At 36.1% G+C, this 22,117-nt stretch overlaps 1 protein-coding gene across 7 annotated transcripts in view; it reads left to right on the top strand.

Annotated features, from left to right (window-relative positions):
- The window catches only part of lap (phosphatidylinositol-binding clathrin assembly protein lap), a 141,014-nt gene extending 121,332 nt beyond the window's left edge, over positions 1 to 19,682 (top strand). For 4 of the 7 annotated variants that reach the window (XM_083123793.1, XM_083123800.1, XM_083123796.1 and 1 more), the window contains 3 exons: positions 9,671 to 9,727; positions 15,383 to 15,588; positions 17,588 to 19,682. In XM_083123793.1, the coding sequence (XP_082979919.1) occupies positions 9,671 to 9,727; positions 15,383 to 15,562 (237 nt within the window). In that variant the 3' untranslated portion in view covers positions 15,563 to 15,588; positions 17,588 to 19,682. The remainder of the gene's footprint in view (positions 1 to 9,670; positions 9,728 to 15,382; positions 15,589 to 17,587) is intronic. The other 3 variants (XM_083123798.1, XM_083123797.1, XM_083123799.1) reach the window with 3 other exon arrangements.
- The last annotated feature ends 2,435 nt before the right edge of the window (positions 19,683 to 22,117 follow it).

A 22,117-nucleotide genomic window follows, 5' to 3' on the forward strand; every position in this document is an offset into this window, starting at 1 on the left:
GAACATGAAAATTCAACAATTATCGCTCCGAAAGCAGTTCCACTGCAAGAAATTCAGATTTCCGCACGAACATGCTGCTGCCTGTCTTGTCCTTCCCGAAGACCGTCCCTAATCATCCTGATTGTGACTTCGGCAGCCACCCGATCCACGTTCTTGCCGATTTCAGCAGAAAGATGCTGTTTCTTCTGCTTGGTACCCTAGAAATTCGGAAGGTAACCCCATTGGATCAGATCAACCCCAACCACGTGTTTGTGTCTGCCCGTGCTCACCCTCTCTCACTTATTTTCCTGTTCTAAGCATCAAGGGTAGAATAGAGAGTTGACTGTATGTGGGACAGAGTGAGAGTGAATGAGTGAGTCAGTGTGAGTGAGTATCAATTCTGTTATTCCTAGTGTGCTGCCTTCTGTCAGGCAATTTAAAATGTTTTGATCCTAATCAAAGATAGAAGAAAGATGGTGGGAAACTTTCTTTGCTCACTCTAATAAACTTATGGTTTATTTTTCAATGCAGTTTTTGTTCGCAATTGGTTTTGCCAGCTGTCAGATTCAGTTAATTTGAAGTGTGTTATGTAAATTAACTACTATTCACATTAGAAGCAGTAAAGCATACTATTGTAAGTGTAATCCTAATGTGTACAATATATTAATTTTTTTGCATGGTGACTATACCTGGTTATGTTGACATTATTAATAAGTATAGCGAAAGACTCCTGTCCAGACATATGCTGGGTGCCACAATTAAAGTTGCCCTATGCAGAGTCCTCTGGAGCCCGTTCAAAGCAACAGATTGCACTGAAACTTTATACTAAGAGGCTGAGACCATGGGGAAGTGAATGCTGACGAAAAAAAAAGTAGTTCATATTTTCACCACCAGGTTGAAATGTGGCACTGAAATCTGGTGCACAGTGAACAACATCCTGAAAAATGTTTCGTCTGACCATTGATCACACTGCCTTACACTTCCAAAGGGGTATTCACGTTGACAGTGTGCATATTTGAACACTGTCGTACCGACATAAACTTAAATTACTGGTGGTTGTTACTTTGGGCCATATTCCAACCTGATGGTGTGTGGGTGGGAACTGCACATCTGGTTTTGAAAAGAATGACTGAATTCAAAGGTGTAAAGGCAGTGTCTTCGGAAGAGGCGACAATCTTTGTGTGGCTTTTGGCTTCAACATGAGATAGGGAACAAATAATTGTTCTCGGATATAGTTTTCAGCCAGACCCGATATGGAAAAATCAGTGGATTTAGGCAGTAAAGCGAAAAGATTGGACACAAACATGAGGGAGTAGGCTCTGCAGTCGGCACTTCATCAAACCAAATGAAAATATTTTAAGAGTTTCGAAAATTATAATTGTCTTAATGTTGACTAAATTTTAAAGTTGGAACTATTAAAATCATATAACGCATTTGCCTTTTGGTTGCTGATAAGCGCTCTTTTCGTGGGCATCGGGAGGGGATATCGAAATAAGTCAGTCGATCTCTTCCCTGGAAATTGGCATCATTCATTTCAAGTTGCAAAAAAGCAGAATGTTTGTTGTTTTTATTGTTAATAACAGAAATAAAGTTAACTTGGTTAGTATTCGAACAGAGTAATCAATGTAAAATATGCATTAAATTGAAAGAAATTAGTGAAAAATACAGGAACCAGGTTGTATTTTCATATTCCATTTAATCCAAGGAATAAATGGTTCCCCAGTTTTTGGAATTCGAAAAATTATGATTTTAGATGAAGTGAGGTCACACAATATAAACTTTGAGAGTATTTATTTTCTAACTTCTAAAGTTAAGTTTTAAAGTTCTACAGTTAGTAACAAAATACAATAACTGTACATTTCAGTATAGTAACTATGAAATGTAAAGCAATTAATGGAAAATAGTTGTGCTGGATATTCACTCGGCTTGTGGATCTTATAGCATGATAATAATAAACAACAATAATAATAAATTTTGAATATTTTTTTAATTAGGTTATATTTGTAGGGTATAATAACCGTAGGAATTATTATTTCTTTTACTGTTATAATCTAAGTATTTTAATGTTTATAATTAATGTAAACTTAATTTCAACCTGCAGAAGTATTTTCAAAAACGAAACTGTTGGTAGATCAACATTGCCGTGGAAAATATTAGTAATGTCCCTTATCTGCATCCAAATGATCCAGGAACTTCCAAATTTTTTCGAGGTACTCTTGTTTCTCAATATCATTTAAAAATTTTAAGCGATCCAATTTGTGTCCGATCTTTTATAACAAAATAAACTCTTATCTGTATTCCACTTGTTTACATTGGGAACTTGGCCAAACCGGAAGGTCCATCCTATCCTTCGATAATCGAATTGCCAGATCTTTTTTTTTTTTTTTTTTTTTACTCTGGAACATCCCTCACACAATGTTTCAGCACAATGTGAATGGGCTCCAAGAATGGCAAATTTAATTGTTGCCACCCAGTACATAAGATGCAAGTCTCGGCACTAGTCTTTTAGAGGGGTGAGCTGATACCGATGTATCGGGTCTCCCTGATGATATAGTAATAATGTTGTACCTTGTAATCAAGGGGTCCCACGTTCAATGTCCACTTGAGGCAAAGTGATTTTGATCCCACTTTAAACTGTAGGTCCAGTTTAGATTATCTTATCTGTGCATAAAGTGGACTTAAAACAAAAAAGTCAAAACTTCAAGATACTTATGTATCAGTATTGTCTAATACCACTGTTAACAATTTCAGGAAGTATTGGTGGGTATTTGATCAGTGATACTGCCAACACTTTTCCAGAATTTGGATATCTAATGGAGTCGGATAAAGACCGCACAATACATTCCCAGAGTTTAATTTTCCTGTACTCATGCACCAGTACTGTGTGGGATTGTCAACTATTTATTTTTCTGGTTGTCATGTATGAAATTATGAATATTTAGAAATAAAATGTGGGCAGATTGGTATGGTATAGTTCTGTATTAAATACAGGATGATTTCAGTATTCCCTATGGAGTTTCAAACGTTTATAAAACAAGATCTGTAATGTGTACAACAAGGTGCACATCAATACATAAATAATATCTCCCAAGTTTGCACTCATAATAGTCCCCATCACATAATTGCAGATATAGCCACTAGGTGGCAGTATAATCCAGTTAACGCAAACATGGCATGCACTGGTGGTTCTGCATCTTAGAATTTGCTAAATGTGATTTGGTTGCGACGGCACAATGGAGATTTCGTGGAATTCCTGGAATTATGTTTGAATTATTGGCTCCGGGAATTCTGCGTGAATTTCTCTCTGTAGACGTGAAAAATTGCAACGTTTATTAATTCAAATCCCACTGAATTTATACTTGTAATATAATTAAGTCGTCTGAGGAAGACCCTGATACAGGGTTGAAACGTTAATTGTTAAGAGTTTTTATTACATAATAAACTGCTTTGGTCAGCAACTTAGTGTTTTGAATTTATACATATGTATATATGCCCTGAGGCAAGTTTTTCGTAGTTTAGCTTGTGTTTTTATCGAGGAAGGAAAAGAAAGCTGCGTGGAAAATGAAACTGAATTCTCTCAATCCATTTACTTTGTTAGTTTCCTTTTCAGAAAAATCTATCTGACAGACTGAAGATTATTGCAAGATATCTTGAAGTTGGTTATGTAAATTTGAGTTTGAAATTTGTATACAATTAACAATTTTTCGTAGGTTAGTATATTCCGTTACATGTGTGACTTGTGTTTGTAGATGTATTTCAAGTCTGAGCATGTGAAATGGCAAATGTAAACTCCGTACCTTCAATTAAATATTTTAAACATACATATGTAGCTAAAAAAAAACTAAATATGCTGACCAAGGCAGTAATTTATTTTATTAAAAACATAAACTAACGTAACGTTTCAACCTTCTAGCAAGGTCTTCTTCAGACTCTGTATCAAGTACAAAAGTAACCAGATACAACAAGAAGGGTAATATATATACACAAACATTACTCCCTCCAGACTATTTAGAAAGTTGTTTGGAACTTTCTAGCAGATGACTTTCACTTTCCAACTTTACTTTCACCTAAAAGGCTAAACACAATTACTTCCATATAGAATGTGGTTGGACTTTTTAATCTCACGCTCTTTTCCCTTCATTTTTCTTCCTTCTCCTCTCCTCTTTTTCTCTTGTCCTTTCCACTCTTTCCAACATCTTCTTCCATTCTTTGTTTAACTTCAGTCCCCCATTCCAGTTCATTGTGTCTTCTTCGCCTTTCTTCTCTATTTCCTTGGCTTCCTTCCATTTTCTCACTAGCATTCTCTTCTCCCTTCCTATTTGCTTAGCCTCATCCCACTCTATGTCATGTCCTGTTTCTCTCGTGTGTTTAAATATTGCATTTCTCTCTCTCTTAAGTCGTACATCATCCCTATGTTGTTTCAACCTGTCTTTCAGCCTTCTTTTCGTTTCTCCTATGTAAAAAAAAGAAAAAAAGGCTGAAAGACAGGTTGAAACAACATAGGGATGATGTACGACTTAAGAGAGAGAGAAATGCAATATTTAAACACACGAGAGAAACAGGACATGACATAGAGTGGGATGAGGCTAAGCAAATAGGAAGGGAGAAGAGAATGCTAGTGAGAAAATGGAAGGAAGCCAAGGAAATAGAGAAGAAAGGCGAAGAAGACACAATGAACTGGAAAGGGGGACTGAAGTTAAACAAAGAATGGAAGAAGATGTTGGAAAGAGTGGAAAGGACAAGAGAAAAAGAGGAGAGGAGAAGGAAGAAAAATGAAGGGAAAAGAGCGTGAGATTAAAAAGTCCAACCACATTCTATATGGAAGTAATTGTGTTTAGCCTTTTAGGTGAAAGTAAAGTTGGAAAGTGAAAGTCATCTGCTAGAAAGTTCCAAACAACTTTCTAAATAGTCTGGAGGGAGTAATGTTTGTGTATATATATTACCCTTCTTGTTGTATCTGGTTACTTTTGTACTTGATACAGAGTCTGAAGAAGACCTTGCTAGAAGGTTGAAACGTTACGTTAGTTTATGTTTTTAATAAAATAAATTACTGCCTTGGTCAGCATATTTAGTTTTTCATAATCATGGAAACAAGGCTTAATGGAGTTATAATTGGACATTTTCCAAGGCTGATGAGGAAAATTAACAACTGGAAAGACTTGAAGAGGAAAGAAATACACAAAGACGAACAAGAGAAGTTTCTGAGAAAATGTTTGGAGAGAGGCACAGCGCCTAAAGGATTAAAAATAAGTAAAAAGGGAGTGGTTTGCAACACCAGGAGATGGAGGATATTGGTTCAGAAAATGGAAAAAGAACTGATATGGAATGAAATAAGGGCAAGAAGAAAGGAGATAAAGATAATAAAGGAGAACCTGACAAGAATTGAAAAAGCTATTGAAGATGGTCTCACCATTTTTACGAGAGAATATACATTTCATGAAATGAAAATCTGGCAGGAGAAATTTAGAGAGAAAATGAAAATAAAATTGAAGAAGAAAGGAGAGGGACTAGGATGGAAAGAAGAAAGAGGAGAAGAGGAAGAAGAAGAGGATACCAGAAGAAGAGTTGTGGTAATAGGGAATGTAGATCTAACAAAAGAAGAGGAAGCTTTTTTAAAACTAGGCAGAGGTTTCAAAGTTAAAGAAAGAAATGTAGATTATGAGGAAGTTATATATGACATTGAAGAAGCAGTGCTCCATATAAAAGAAGAACCAGAAAGAGACAAGATTAGAAGAAGAACAGCAGCCATACTGAAGAAAGAAATGGGAAAACAAGGAAAAGTAGATAATTTGAGTCAAAAAGAAAGGGAAGGGATGAAGAAAATCAAAACAAGAAATGATGTGGTGATAGAGCAGGCAGATAAAGGTGGAGCAATTGTGGTGATGGAAAGAGAATGGTACGAGAGGAAGTTTGAAGACCTAAAAGAAAATGGATATGAGGAGATTTGTGGAACAGGTGAAGAACAAACTATAAAAGAAAGAATCATTAAAGACTGTAGGAGGAGTGGATTCAAGAAATGCATAAAGGAGACAGGAAGACTACCAAGTTTGAAAGGCTTTCCAAAGATACACAAAGAGGAGATAAAGTTAAGACCAGTAATGAACTGCAGAAACAATATTTTGGAACCCTTAGAAAAGAAATTAAAGAAAGTTATTGACGTGTTAGTAACACAGCAAGAAAGCAGAGCAGTTAAGAACAGTGAACAAGTAGTAGACCTCATAAAAGGACTTAAGTTAAATGAGATGAAGACGACAATGTTTAGCTTAGACGTGAAAAGTATGTTCCCGAGCATCAAGAGGGGACACGTTTTGGACATTATTAAAAAGAGAATGGGACAAGAAATTATAGGAGAATGGGATAGTGAAAGGGTAGTGAAGGCGCTGGAAACCATTTGGAATAACGGTTACAGTATAATGGGAGATAAAATAATGTTAATGAGTGAAGGACTAAATATAGGTTCCAGTCTAAGCCCAGCATTGGCTGAATTGGTTATGAATGAATGGGAAAAGAAAGTGATAGAAAAGGGAGGTGACAAAATGATTCTGTTTTGCAGATATGTGGACGACTGTTTTGGCATATGGAAGGGAACGAAGAGGCAGCTTGACATTTTTGCCAAAGAAATTCAAGATGAAGAAAGAGGGATATTATTGGAACTTGAAATAGAAGAAGAAGACAAGTTAAGCTATCTAGATATATTGATGAAAAGGAAAAGAGGACAAGAAATTGAAACCGCTTGGCATCAGAAGAAGTGTGCAGCAGGGGTATTCTGCCACAAAAGAAGTGATGTAAGTGAGGTGACAAAAATAAATTTTATAAAGAATATGGAGGACAGAATCAAGAAAATATGCATGAAAGAATGTGAAAAAGAAGGCAAAATAAATAGCCTATGGAAACAGCTGGAAAAGAATGGCTATGAGAAGCAGGATAGACTGGACATAAACAGAAAAAGTAAGAAAACGGGCAGGGGAGAATTGGCAGAGAAAGAAAAAGAGGAGAGAAGGTTTGGAATAAGGAGTATGGGGAAGACCACAGAAAAGATATGCAAAGTACTTAGGAAAGCAGGAATTAAAACTTACAGGAAGGGAGGGAGAAGCATCTTAGGAATAGCGAGGAATGCTAACAAGAAAAAGGAAAACAGAGAAGAGGAAGAAGAAGGGAGTATCTACGAAGTAAAATGTAAAGAATGTCAGAGTGTGTACATAGGAGAAACGAAAAAAAGGCTGAAAGACAGGTTGAAACAACATAGGGATGATGTACGACTTAAGAGAGAGAGAAATGCAATATTTAAACACACGAGAGAAACAGGACATGACATAGAGTGGGATGAGGCTAAGCAAATAGGAAGGGAGAAGAGAATGCTAGTGAGAAAATGGAAGGAAGCCAAGGAAATAGAGAAGAAAGGCGAAGAAGACACAATGAACTGGAATGGGGGACTGAAGTTAAACAAAGAATGGAAGAAGATGTTGGAAAGAGTGGAAAGGACAAGAGAAAAAGAGGAGAGGAGAAGGAAGAAAAATGAAGGGAAAAGAGCGTGAGATTAAAAAGTCCAACCACATTCTATATGGAAGTAATTGTGTTTAGCCTTTTAGGTGAAAGTAAAGTTGGAAAGTGAAAGTCATCTGCTAGAAAGTTCCAAACAACTTTCTAAATAGTCTGGAGGGAGTAATGTTTGTGTATATATATTACCCTTGTTGTATCTGGTTACTTTTGTACTTGATACAGAGTCTGAAGAAGACCTTGCTAGAAGGTTGAAACGTTACGTTAGTTTATGTTTTTAATAAAATAAATTACTGCCTTGGTCAGCATATTTAGTTTTTCATAATCATGGAAACAAGGCTTAATGGAGTTATACATATGTAGCGTTCAATTGAATTGAATTAGAATTTTGGATACATTGGAGTCACACAGATCCTTTATATCGTTAATATATTTGTGTGTGTATGTGTGGGTGGGGTGGTGAGAAGCGGTAATACGTAAGGTTGAAATGGAGAAAACATCTGCTTGCATCCTTAAATTTTTGGAAAGTTCACCTTGAAAACAGGGAACTATACTTGAATTTTATCATGGTGCTAGAGTGGCCACCCTGATGAAGTATCTAACAGAAGCACCTACAGACAAGGCAATTCATGTGTGGTACAAGTTCAAGGAGACTGGCTGCCTGTGCGATGTAAAACGAACAGGCTGGACTGGACCATCGGCTGAGATCGTGATATGTTGGGACACATGTGGCAGGAACTTTATTTCAGGATTGATGTTTGCCACATCATAACCAAACTTGGAGAGGTTCGTTCCATTCTGATATGCAACCATTTGCTGTGTGTGTTACAGTTCTTGTACTACAAACGTTTTGAAACCCCTAATGAAATTATAAATTACCCAGTATGTAAATATTCTGAACATCACATGTTCTAGCATTGGTATTGTGGGAGTGGCTAAGAATACAGGTTCAATGTGGTGGTTCAGCCTTAGTTTTTATTCCACTTATAGTGACTATGTTGAGGTTGAGTGGCTTTGCCACCATTCATATTAAGAATGCAAAATGTAACCCCAATCTATGCTATGGTAGTGATTATATAAATTTAAATGATTACATATACTTTCATGAACAGGGAAAAGTTATGTCAGTAATGTGTTGATGAATACAACTGTTGTTTAAAATTATAATCAGTAGCAAAGTAATTTTCAATTGTACACTTTTTTTCAGTCATGGTAAAGAAATTACTCTTCTGGTGTGAAAGTGTTGTATACAGTGTTCAACACCTTCTCTACAGAAGGAAATGGCAGGAAAATATGAGTGTTACATTAAGGTGACATAGCGATTGTTTTCAGTCGTGCATAAATGGATTAAAATGTGTTGGTTATAATTATGGAATACATTATCCAGGCTGTTGTCAACTTGATTGTTCATTAAGCATTTGAGTTTGAGTGCAGAACATGTATTCCGAATGTTCGCTTTACTTGCAAATTTCCATAATCATTATTCAATGCAAGATGCTACCTAGTACCATATGCTGGGAAATATATCATTGAGCTTGCAAATACATTGTAACTGAATAAGTGGCACAAAAAGCATCATTCTAAAACATTGACAAATGTTGGATTAAACAAAAAATTTAAAGATCTAATAGAACAAGAAAATCGTATATCAGATTAAGTTACATCATGGTCCTAGTTGGTGAGTCCAGAGCTGTTTGAGGAACTACTGAGAATATGTTATGATACAAGAGACGCCATTAACTGTTAAATGCAGTATAAATAGTTTACAGCAGGGCCACCCAAACTACAGGCCATCATACCTTTCTATGTGGCCTTCCTCACTGCTTACAAAACCTCGAACGTTATTTTGAGAAGTTATTACTTCAGTACAAATAAAATATAATTTACTATGGCTTGTGGCTGATTGCTCAAGTAGTTACTGGCTCTGTATAGAAAAAAGTTTGGACACCCCTGGTTTACAGTATCTATCTACTTCTATTGCGTGCATCATAAAATATCTCTGATGGAAACTTCACCTTATATTGTAGCCAAAAATACATTTCATGTACCCTTGTCTATGTAAATATTACATTTTCCATACACTGCGAAATACATCATTAACTGTCAAGCTGCAGTACATTATTCTTTAACATCCTAGTTATGGTCTTTAATAAACAATGGACATTTAATTAATCATCATTTCTGCTTATTGCAGGGTCAGAGTTTGGGAGGAATGAATGCAGGAGGACAGTTTCCCCCAATGCAACAAATGGCAAGTAGCTAGGCTTACTGTTGCTACCGTCTAAAGTCCTCTAGAAATATAAGTACTGCAGATAAAACCATGATTACACATTTTATATTGTGCCTTTGAATGTGGATGCAACTGCTGTGTGAATATTAAATAAAGACTGAAAATATAGGGATGGATACATAGGACATTTTTACAGATGCCAATAAAATATAGACATAAAATTTATCATCTGTTGCACTCTGCCATGCACGTATAGGCTGTGGTGATGGGGTTTCACACATTCTTGCTCTCTGTCATATCGCCTCATACTCTGGCCCCATTTGTTAGAGGTAGTGAGATCTCCAGTATCATTGTTGGAAAAATTCCCACCTGAGAATATCCACATGGAAAATCTTAGTCTCTTGCGTGGTAGTCACATGTTCTATGGGCTGAAACATTGCAACTCTGATATGCCAGTGATCCAATATTAAATGGCAAATACTCCATAAAAAACACAATAATGTAATAGCTGTGGCACAACAGCCCGAATGGGTCAGGGCATATTTACTGTCTGCCGGCATCACTCCTATCTGCCTAGTGAAGAGTTCATTTAACCAGTTACGGAGTGATATGTATCAGTAGTGTTGGGTGATATATATTGTCCATATGATACATTGCGATATTGAAAAAATATCGCCCAGGCGATGTATATAGTGTCGGCGAAATATCATTACGATATTTTGGCGATATACAGTGTGTCCGTAAAGTCATGGTGCACTTTTGACCGGTCACAGGAAAGCAACAAAACAAGGTAGAAATGTGAAATCTTCACCAAATAAAAGGTTAACTCTCCAAGTTTCCGTACTATGATGCGCAAGCATGTGCGCACACAGGTGATGACGCAACACCACGAAATGCGCAGCAGCGGATCAACCCTCGCCCACGCCAGTCGAGATGTGGACGGTACAGAGGAAAGTCCAGTGTGTTCTGTGGCTTGCAAAGTTCGAATCCGTGAGCAAAGTGCAACGTGAATATCGTCCCGTGTACAACGAAGCGCCTCTGTACAGTCCACATCTAGACTGGCGTGGGCGAGAGCTGATCCGCTGCTGTGCAGTTCGTGGTGTTGCGTCATCACCTGTGTGCGCACACGCTTGCGCATCATAGTACGGAAACTTGGAGAGTTTTCCTTTTATTTGGTGAAGATTTCACATTTCTATCTTGTTTTGTTGCTTACCTGTGACCGGTCAAAAGTGCACCATGACTTTACGGACACACTGTATATCATGTCCGATATATTGTCACAATATTTTGTCGATATATATCGTGTCAGTAATATATCGTCACAATATTTTGGTGATATCATGATATTTGGCGGTAAATATAGTGTAGGCAATATATCATCATGATATTTTAGCTATATATATATATATATATATATATATATATATATCATTTCAGTGATATATTGTCATATTTGGCGATATCGCCAATATCATGATATGGAAAAAATATTGTATCATCTGTGACCATATTTTCGTGAAGATATATCGCAATATCAAATTTCTCATATCATCCATCCCTAGTGGTCAGCAAGACGAGAACCCCCTGTTGTTGTAGGTTTCCATTACGAGCTACTCGTTCGTAGCTCCTTCATTTCCTAACGATAGTGGGTGGCCACCAGTCCCATACACAGGCTGAAATCTCAGGAGAAAAGTTATGAGTCCCGTTCCGTAGTCGGAGCCCAAGACAGCATGGTCATGGTGCAGGACAAATAACGTAAATGGTTTATGTAAATAGAATGAAACATAGCCCCCAAAAAATGCACTTGCAAGTATTTTATATTCAAGTTTTGTTGTCCAACATTTTTGGGACAATTTCCTGTATCCCTCATCAGGTATCATCCCAGCAATCAAAACATAAAAAAAAAAAAAAAAAGTCTAAATACAGCACCAACACATTTTAATCTAATGCTGTTAGAAATAATTAGAAGGATGATTAATCCAAGGATGTAATTTCAATTGTGAAGTTGATAATCAACCTATGAAGGATGCCCAACCAGTTTCCACAATGAGCTGTTTAGTCCCTTTCAGACCCTTTGGATAACTTCATCATCTACTTTTAATTTTAGTAATTATACAATGGAAGGTTCTCTAATGGGCCCAGGAAAAAGAACATATGATGCTGTAAAAACTCTATTTTTGCAATGCTATTTTTTTCTTCCCAACATTCGATAGGGCATGAAATCAAATCCACAGTGAATAGCAAAATGGGTTTATTGACAAATGTTACGTACACGTATCATCTACACTTTAAGCATACCCCAAGAGGATTCAGACGTTATCGTACCGATGTACCAGCTTTCCAATACCCTCTGCAAAAAAAGGTGCCGCCTGTCTGTTGAGCCAGGTCTGCACTGTGTCCCGAAGCTCCTCATTGGTGTGGAAACACCATCCCCCCAACCACTTCATCGTCGGGAAAAGGTGGAAGTCACTCGGTGCCAGGGGTGAACAAACACTTCACAGTGGAATCATTGAAGAAGGTCTTGGGTTGATGCAGGAACATGTTGTCGGGAATTGTGACGAAGCAAGACGATGCCTGAAGACAGCATGCCTCTCAGTTTGTTCTGGATGGCTCTGTGTAGTGTGCGCAATGTCTCACAGTATGCAGCCGCACTGATTGTGGTCAAACAGTAACACATCTCGCACTTGGCGGGAGAGTCTATTGTAGCAGACATCTCTACACACCTGTCGTCCAGCTTCAACTGAAGCGTTGGCCTTGCCAGTGGTAGTGGTGGTGGCAGGGAAGATGCCAATTACTCTGCATGACACCCTGCTTCCTAGTGCTCATGGCCCACCTGGCAGCACCATTGGAGGTTGAAAAAAAATAGCCCTCGTATATGTATGAAATTACTAAGCATTTCCAATTTTTTGAACATTAAAAGTTTTAAATGTCTTTTGAGTTTAATAAACAAAATGTACCATGCATGTTAGCTTTGCATATTCCTAATGAATATATAATTTTACAAAAGATCTAAGAACAGTGATTCAGTTCCTTGCACACATTGAAGGTTTTGAATTTTATCATTTGCATTTATGGGCAATCATAACACAATGTCAAGCATTGCACAGTATAAAATGTAGTAAGCATTTTTAAAATGGCGAGATTCAACAATTATGGTACTCTTGAAGCATGATCAATACCACCAAATAATTGTAACAACTGTAGGTCAATAGACATTTGGCCCATTATTGCAACTCTTTTTATTATTGTTACTATTATATTTTTCATTATTTGAAAGTTTTCAAGCATCGCTGGGGTATAGTTTTCAGTGTCCATTTTGAGAAGTAATTCATGTAACTCTTGTTTCTTAAAGTATGCAGTATCTTTCTCTAAGGCAAAACCAGCTTTGTCATGTACATAGGTTAGTGATTAGTGTGTTGCAAGAAGAGCATTTTACTCGAAAGCAAATAGTTTGCATGGACGATGCTAGATAGCGTACGGAATCAAGACCTTCTTCGCTCAAGCGAATGACACCTGAATAGGCAAAACTAGTGGTATATACTCGAAGCTCAGTAAGTAGTACACGTATAACTGTAATTTGTCTATGATAGTGGGCCTTCAAATAGGGATCATGAGGTAAAAGATGCAGGAAAATTGAAACTTAAGTAAGCATAGTCATTATCTCAATGTTAAAATGTAGTTTAGTCTATTTTAACAATACAGTGATATACAAAAATGAATCAGATGGTTGAGAGCTGAAACTGCCATGACAGATGTGTTACATATGTGTGTCTACGATTATTGTCACATTAAAATTATATTCCATTGAAAACTGAGCGTGGGAGACTCAAATGAGTACGAGTGAGCAAAAGTGATTCCATGCAATACTCTTATTAGTGATCCACTGAGATTAGTCGAGGAAAAAATAAAAAGACAGCAAAGCTGCAGAAGCACCAAATATGATAAGTTACTTCAAACTTTGTAATAATTATATTTTTGTAACAGCAGAATCCAGATTTGGTGTAGTGTTGAATCATCGAGAAATATTGAATGAAAGTCGCATTTTGGCAGCTTTATGATAATATTGTAATTGCAATTAAGAAAGTGTATTTCATCACTAGTATTATCTGCCATGGTTTTTCAAGTAGATCAAACACTACACGCATGGGCACAGATTGTAATCTAACCAGTCACTGTTGGTGTTTTTGCCATTGATGTTTCTCTCAATGTTCTTGCCATTGCTGTCAGAGCTTTGATGTATAATCCCCAGATCTTATATTTTTCTGCATTATACGTACATTGTCTTTATTGTCCGAATAAGGGAATATTTTTTTTTAATAAGTTTTTTCAGTTTTGTTTTTCTGAAAAATATAAGATTGAGAATGGAATATGTAATCAGTAATTTTATATTGATACTTGTTCATCATGTCTGTCCAGCCCTAATGAATAAATGTAAGTATTCCATTGCAATTATACTCCAATTTACTAGTGTTGCTTGAAAATAATTAGAGAGTTGCATTGGAATGTTAGAGTAACTGTAATTAATCATAAAATCCATATGTTCACACAATACTGGTGCAAAATAAAAACTTTGAATGTTGCATAATTTTCAGGATAATTGTACTCTACAAGTGTCATAAAGTTTTTGCCGACCTCGGGAAAGGATGCAAGTGTTGGTGATTAAATTTGAACCAATACTTTCTAATACGGATACGTAAGAAAAATAATAAATAACCCATGATGCAACAGCCCTTGAGGGCCAGGGCCTACGTACTGACTTCCAGCCTCACTCCCATCTGTCAAGCTGGGAAATCATCCAACTAGTTACGGGGTGACGTGTGGTCAGCACGATGAACCCCCAGTCATCGTTGTAGGTTTTCATGACTGGGTTACGATACTCATTCGTAGCTCCTCGTGATGGTGGGTGGCTACCGGTCACATACACAGGCTGAAATCTCAGGAGAAAAGTTGTTACGGTTCCCCCAGGAGACTCGAACCTACACGCCTCCCGTAGCCTGAGCCCAAAGTGTGACACTGTAGACCACACGGCCATGGTGCAGGACACAAGAAAAATACGAGGCGGAAAAAGTACTCTTGAGTGATTCTCTCAAATTGTAGACATTTTGTTCCTTTAAGGCCTCTTGTCAGGCTTTCTGGAAAGTTTGAAGCATTAACAGGATTCACAGCATTGGTTATAAGTATAAAATGTTCAATAGGTTAAAATATGAAAGTTGGCAAACCTTTCTATTTTAACCTTTTGAACATTTACACCTTTAACCAATGTGAGTAGTCTAATGTTTTAACACTCCTCAGAAAGCCTGACGAAGTTCCTGAAAAAGTTGCCAAAATGTCTAAAATTGGAACGAGAACCATTTGTAAGTATTTTTTTATGTTTTACTTGTTGTGAAACAGTGGTTGTGCAAACATGGAAGAAAGTGAACATCAGAGAGAGTATTGACTTAACCCTGGTATAAATTTACTGAGATAGGTTTAATTTGATCACACCTTGTACATACTCTCGTAGTGCATGTTGTTTGTCATCAAATCTCTCTTAACCTTGAATTTCAGCACATCTGTATTAGCGTAAGCCCTTTTATGCTTTTAAAATAGTGTTTCATCTCTTGTATTAGTATGGTAGTGGCTTTGAGTAGTCTTATTTTCGCTGGACAATGGAGTCATTTGAATATCTTTTGTCAGGGCATGCGGCCAATGGGGGCAGCACCTATGATGGGTGGGGCAGGCATGATGGGTGGTGGTGGGATGATGGGAAGTCCTCGAATAGGAGCTCCTGGAATGGGAGCAGCACCCATTCCTCCTGTACAGCAGCAGCAAATAGGGGGAAGTCCTCAGCAACTGGACCCTTTTGGAGCTCTGTGAAATACAGACAATGAGAGAGAACTTAGGTAGGCATATGTGTGTGTTAATTGTTGTGAACGTCTCATTGTTCTCTAATAAATGCTTTTTCATTTATTGACCCTCGAATTGCATAGACAGGGTTCCCACTGACCTGGAAAACCTGGAAAAGTATGAGATCAACCTGCAAGTAAAAATAGGGTCGGGGAAATCAACCTGCAAGTAAAAATAGGGTCGGGGAAATCAACCTGCAAGTAAAAATAGGCTCGGGGAAATCAACCTGCAAGTAAAAATAGGGTCGGGGAAGTCAACCTGCAAGTAAACATAGGGTCGGGGAAGTCAACCTGCAAGTAAAAATAGGGTCGGGGAAGTCAACCTGCAAGTAAAAATAGGGCCTGGGAAATCAACCTGCAAGTAAAAATAGGGCCGGGGAAATCAACCTGCAAGTATAAAACTGTCGTCGAATTTTGAAAATTTATTCAAAAATACAGAAAAGTCTATTAAAATCATTTTCTCTTTGTCAGGATTTGGGAATGAAAATAAATTCCACTTTTTCATGAATGAGCCTCCTGATGGATTATATTTTCAAAATGCTCTGATAGTTAATTTTTGTTAATTCATTTTGAACTGTGTTCAACCAACTTGATTAGTTTGAATAACAAGTGAGTTGAACATGCACGAACATGCACAAAAATTTGTTATCAGCATGTTCAAGCATCATGGAATAGTCTGGAAATATAATTGAAAATTGCCTGTAAAATCTGGAAAAGTAAGGAATTTGCATTGTCAAAATAAGTGGGATCCCTGATAGAGCAAAGAAAGTGAAATAGTGATAGGCAACTTGGTCCCACCTATTTTTATGGGGCAGGGCTACTGCACTGCAACATATCACTAATTCAGTATGCATGTTTTTAATGTGTATGAATAGAACAGTAGTATTTTTACATATAGTTGTAAATGAAGTTGTAATTTCTATTTTTTATACCCCAAAAGATTATGCATCCTATTACAAAAAGATAAATAATCTTGTAAATATCCTGATGTATTCGCATTTTAAATTTTAGCAATTCATAAAACTAAGTCAAATGATACAGAGTAAGACTCAACTTGTTTCATAATATGTATGCAGTAGCGGTGAAGGGGGGAAGTTGCCCCACACACACTTTTTGCCATTTATGTCCCCGCACTATGCTATACCTTATCTACAAAGGGAAATATACTGTCTTTGTCCCCCCCACCAGTTTTGGAACCCAATCACCGCCACTGCATTTATGTATATACACTCGGAAGCAAAGCACATTTTCATACTACAATTGTTGTGTTGCATAAACTGTCTTCATGTTGGGTCCAGTAATGTTAGTGCTATCCATTACAAATGTGGAATGTGTAATTTTTTGTCACATGTCAGTAGAAAATTTGCCACTGTTTGTTGGGGATTTATTAAAAAAATTCACACTTAAATTCCTACAAATTGTACCCTATCCTGAAAAACAAACTTGCAACACAATACGTGTTTAATGTTACCATTACCTGGCTTTTCTGTCCCCTCCCCCCAAAAATGCAAATTTTCTTCTGACTCTACGTGCAAATTTCAAATATTTTGGCTGCCTTATAAATAACTTTAGATTTTAGAGAAGACATAAAAGTGTTGTGTTGCAACTGCTGAATGAGTATTACTCATTGCATTGAGTTTGGATTGATATTGTGTATGTATGTATTAATATATTCAAAATGGTCAGCATTTTCTTTCCTTGATCCTGTTAGATAATGTGTTTATTTGAAATCCCAAAAGTATCAATTGATCATTAAAAAACTTAGCCTTGCGGAAGAGTTTTTGTATTCTTGCGACCAAATAATTTCATTGTTTCATGTCATGACCTTGGAATAGAGGTGGTATAGCATCTCGTCCCAGACACCATTACCCAGTGAACCTTTGAAATTCATTGGTCACAAGGATAAGTAGAGAATTGTAGAAATCGAAACATTTCCCTGTATTTACCGTTACACAATTTTATATATATTTACTTGTTTTCTCTTTTCATTTTGCAGGACTTTAAGTGGAATTAATGACCCGATGTAAATATATAACCTCAGTGCACTGATCTGCCAATATGACTTTAGTTCAAGCTGAAGATGAAACACTTTAGGTGCAGATTCATCTTTTAAATAGTGTATTTGGTTATCCAAGTCCAGTTGGAAAGGTGTTAAAGAAGAGTGTTAAGGCTGTGGCATGGCATAGGTTTATTATTATTTTTTCAACAAAAATAAAGGTTTGTTTATTTCATGGCCTAGTGCTTACTTTTTCTGGAGAGAGAGAGAGAGAGAGAGCTATTCTCTCTATAGTAATATTTTGGAGTCTCATGATGTGGACACAAGTGAAAAATAAAAAGAGTGCAGTAATTGTGTAATATCAAAAAAATTAAAAAGTGGTAGGTTATGTGTAATATAAATATCGCGTGTGTAATGGTTTGTGTAGCAATATACGTGAAACTAGACATGCTCCTAGGTGCTGATCTACTGTGGAATGTAGAGTTAATAAATCAAAGACTATCTGCACATGTGGTGATGTGTAACTGTGGTGTTGTCTGTTTAGTAACGTCAGTATGCAATACTCAGTAGAATTGTCTTAGCTTTGTCAGTTGTACAGTGTGGAGTATTGATGATATGCATAATACGGAGATGAACTTCAGCATGATCATATCATTAAGGGTACTTAGCATTTGTTGGAGAAAGAGAATTTATCTGTTTCTGTTGCTTGTCTTTGTCTCGTAAAATTCCTTTTTCTCTTTACTTTCGTAGCATCACCGTGACTTCTGAATTAGACCTGTAACTGTTTCTCTGTGCCTTTTGGATTATGGTAATACATGAATATTGTATCATATATATATATTTTAAGAAATCCAGTAATCTGTACCAGTGAATATAGTTGCCACCTGATCTTATAGTGTGGGATACTGTTAGGAAGTCACACAATCAGCGTTGCCGGTAAAATTGTTTTTGGAACATTACGAAACTGACAAGTTGTTTGGTATATGTAGGAGTGACTGATTAAATTGAGCAAGTGTTGTGTATAAACATGTTAATGTTAATTATGACAGACAATACAAGATAAATGTCAAATGAAACCTCTTACAGTATATACATATAAATTAAATAGATGAATAAAGATATATATATATATATAATGAAAGAAAGTTATTTAGATTGAGATACAGTTGATGCTTATGTTACATGTTGTTCTTGTATTGCAAGAGGAAAAAATATAGAATTATAGTGTTTGAAATGTGATAAGAATTGTGAATGTAGACAGTAAGAATCATGGTAAGTACATTCAGTTAAGAGCATGGCATCTTTCACCAAAATTTTATTCATCAAATAGAACAGTAAAAGTATATGGTATTGATCTGTTGTGTGTCTCCTGTTAATTTGAACATTCCAGTACTAGGAAGTGTTAGAGGATTAACCCAGGGTAAATATTATTAATTTATGTACAGAAATGCTGTAATGAAATTCAGATTTTAATCCCATCCCTGTTTTTGGTTTACGTGGATGGCTAAGTTCATGAAGTATATTTTTTGTCGGTACAGCATGTAGTTGTGCTTTTAGTCTGTATGATTTTTTTTTTGGTAAGTTTTTTGTTGCATACCAAGTAAAAAATATCCTTGTATATTGCATTTCTTACACCGAAAAGAAAGTCTCCTCTTTCTTTTGTTGTAAAACTATAACTTTGTTTTTCTTTTTTGTATTGAACATAGGTATTTGTTAGCCTATAGTACTCTGGTGTTAAATTTTAGGTGCTTCATAGAAAAGCAGTCATGTTACGTACAAATTGAGCTTCAAATTGCAATAATGATTAACAGGCTGCAGTTTGGTTAATGTATTCTTTCGCAGCAAAAAAACCGAAAGGTTTATGGGGCCCATGAACGCTCGAACCAGCATAATATGAGTGCTATAGTGCCAGATGTAGCATAATTCTGTACTACTGACTGCAGTATGTGTTTCAAGCTCTCAAGGTGAATGTTGACATTGTCATAAGCGCATGTATTTATTGCCATATATTTTCTTCACTGTATTATTTACCTGAAATGACAATTTTTGTTTGTTGAAATTGAGCAACAGTGAATAAATATCTATGTACCTGCAATATCATTACCAACGAGTAATTTTTTTTGGTCACCCTATCTTTCACCAAGTTTATTGAACGTGGTGCAAGATAATAATAATAATACATTTTCTTTATTCAGCGGGCGAGGTTCAGCCAAGGGCTGCTCTGCCACCTAACCCTTGTCAATATGATAATACATATGAGATTATTTTAAACTTATGGAGCAGTAAGCTAAACGTAAAAAATAATAATAATAATATTATTAATATTATTATTATTATATGCTACATGGTTGTTCTGATGACAGTAAGTAGGAAATTTATTTGGTGCATGAAGTGCATTTTATGTATTTGTTAGCTGTCGTTTGTGGCATAGTGGTCATCACAACGTGCTACGATGCCAGGAGTCCCAGGTTTGAATCCCAACATGGGCATGGGTGTTCATTGTGCGTCCCTTCATCAATTTCATCCTCATCTTTGCGATTAGCCAAAAGTGGCAGAAATGCGAAGTAAAATAAACCAAATTAATCATGTATTTGCTACTGTATGCAATACTTGGAGACTAACATATATACAGTGGAACCTCAAATATATGTTCCTCAGTGGCCTGTGATAATGAATGTGAAATGTGGAAGACATAAAACCTGCGATTAACTAAGTCACTCTCTAGCCTTCTTAAACCCGAAGGTTCATGGCTGCAGAAACACAGGCCTTCCATCTGTCCCTATCTTGAGCAAGATCTATATACTCTTTTCCATCCCTACCAATTTCCTTTAGGTTCATCTCAACATTATCCTCAATCTTTGTCTTGGTCTTCCTACTGGTCTTTTACCATCAGGTTTCCCAACAAGAATCCTGTAAACTCTTCTTTCCTCTCCCATTCGTGAAACATGGCCTGCCCACCTAAGTCTTCTTGATTTAATCATTCTAGTAATAATATCTGCGCATGGATACAAATTATGTAACCTCCACTCACCTGTCTCCTCATCCCTTTTAGGCCCAAATATTTTTCTAAGGATCTTATTTTCAAATTCTCTCAATTTATGTTCCTCTTTCAATGTAAGGGACCAAGTTTTGCATCCATATAATATTACAGGCAATATTACTGTTTTGTATATTTTAACTTTGTTTCTTAGATATTAAAAGAGACTACAAAAGATTATGAAGAGAAAAGTAACATGCATTTCCTGAATTAAGTCTGCTTTTTATTTCCTCTTTAATATCATTTTAATTTGTTAGTATTACTCCTAAGTACTTGAATTTGGAAACTGCTTCAAACGAGTTGTTATCAATAATTAGATTTTGATTATTACCTAACACTTGGTTTCGGCCTGTAAGCATATATTTAGTTTTCTCTTTGCTAACTTCCAAACCTACCTCTTTAGCTGTTGTTTTGAAAAATATTTTAGCATTATTCTTAACTGTAAGTCTACATCATCTGCATATGCTAACAGCTGAGTCACACAGTTTAATTTTAGTCCTTCGTTAATTTCTTTTACCTTCGTAACAGCTTATGTTCAGGCAAAATTAAAGAGCAATGGAGATAATGCATCTTTGTTTTAACCCATCATGAATTGTAATTTTGTCAGACATATTAATATCCACATGAATTTTACTTTGTTTCACTGGTGCATACTTTTATCATATTAACAAGCTTCTTAGGTATTCCAAACTCGACTAACATATTATATAATTTATCTCTTTGACTGAATCATATGCTTTTTTAAAATCAATGAATAGCTGATGGACATTTTGATTATTCACACTTTTTCTGAAGTGTGTGTCTGATGTGAAGAAATTGATCTGTTGTTGATCTGTTACGTTTAAATCCACATTGATAATCACCTATAATTTCATTAGCATATATGGTTAGTCTTGGTAAAAGAATGTTATATGTTGTTGAGAGTAGAGAAATTCTGCGGTAATTATTGCAGTTCATTTTATCACCTTTTTTAAACACTGGAACAATTATGGATTCATTCCACTGTTGAGGGATTTCTTCTGTATTCCATATTAAACAAATTAATTTATGAATTTGACATATTAACGAATTCCCACCATATTTAATTAACTCGGATGGTATTAAATCAATGCCAGGTGCTTTGTTATTCTTTAGCCTTTTAATAGCATCTTTAACTTCAGTCAAGTTAGGTTCTGCTGTGTGTACTTCATTTACTTCTGATTTATCTCCTACATGAACATTTAAAAGGTAATTATAGTACATAGTTCTTCCATCTATTTAAAATATTGTTTGGGTCAGCAAAAAAATTGCCATTTTTACCTATTATGAAGTTTACTTTAGGTTTGCCACCCCTTTCTAAATTCATTTACACCTTTATATAAATATCTGATATTTTTATTTCTGCTGTTTGTTTCAATTTCGTTAATTTTACTTTACAAGTAATCTTCTTCTTTTTTTTTTTTTTTACTTCTAAACGTACTGTTAACTTCTTGCTTTATTCTATTATAATTGCT

Source organism: Lepisma saccharinum, chromosome 6, assembly GCF_977018435.1.
Source record: "Lepisma saccharinum chromosome 6, izLepSacc3.1, whole genome shotgun sequence".
In the NCBI taxonomy this organism is placed as follows: domain Eukaryota; kingdom Metazoa; phylum Arthropoda; class Insecta; order Zygentoma; family Lepismatidae; genus Lepisma; species Lepisma saccharinum.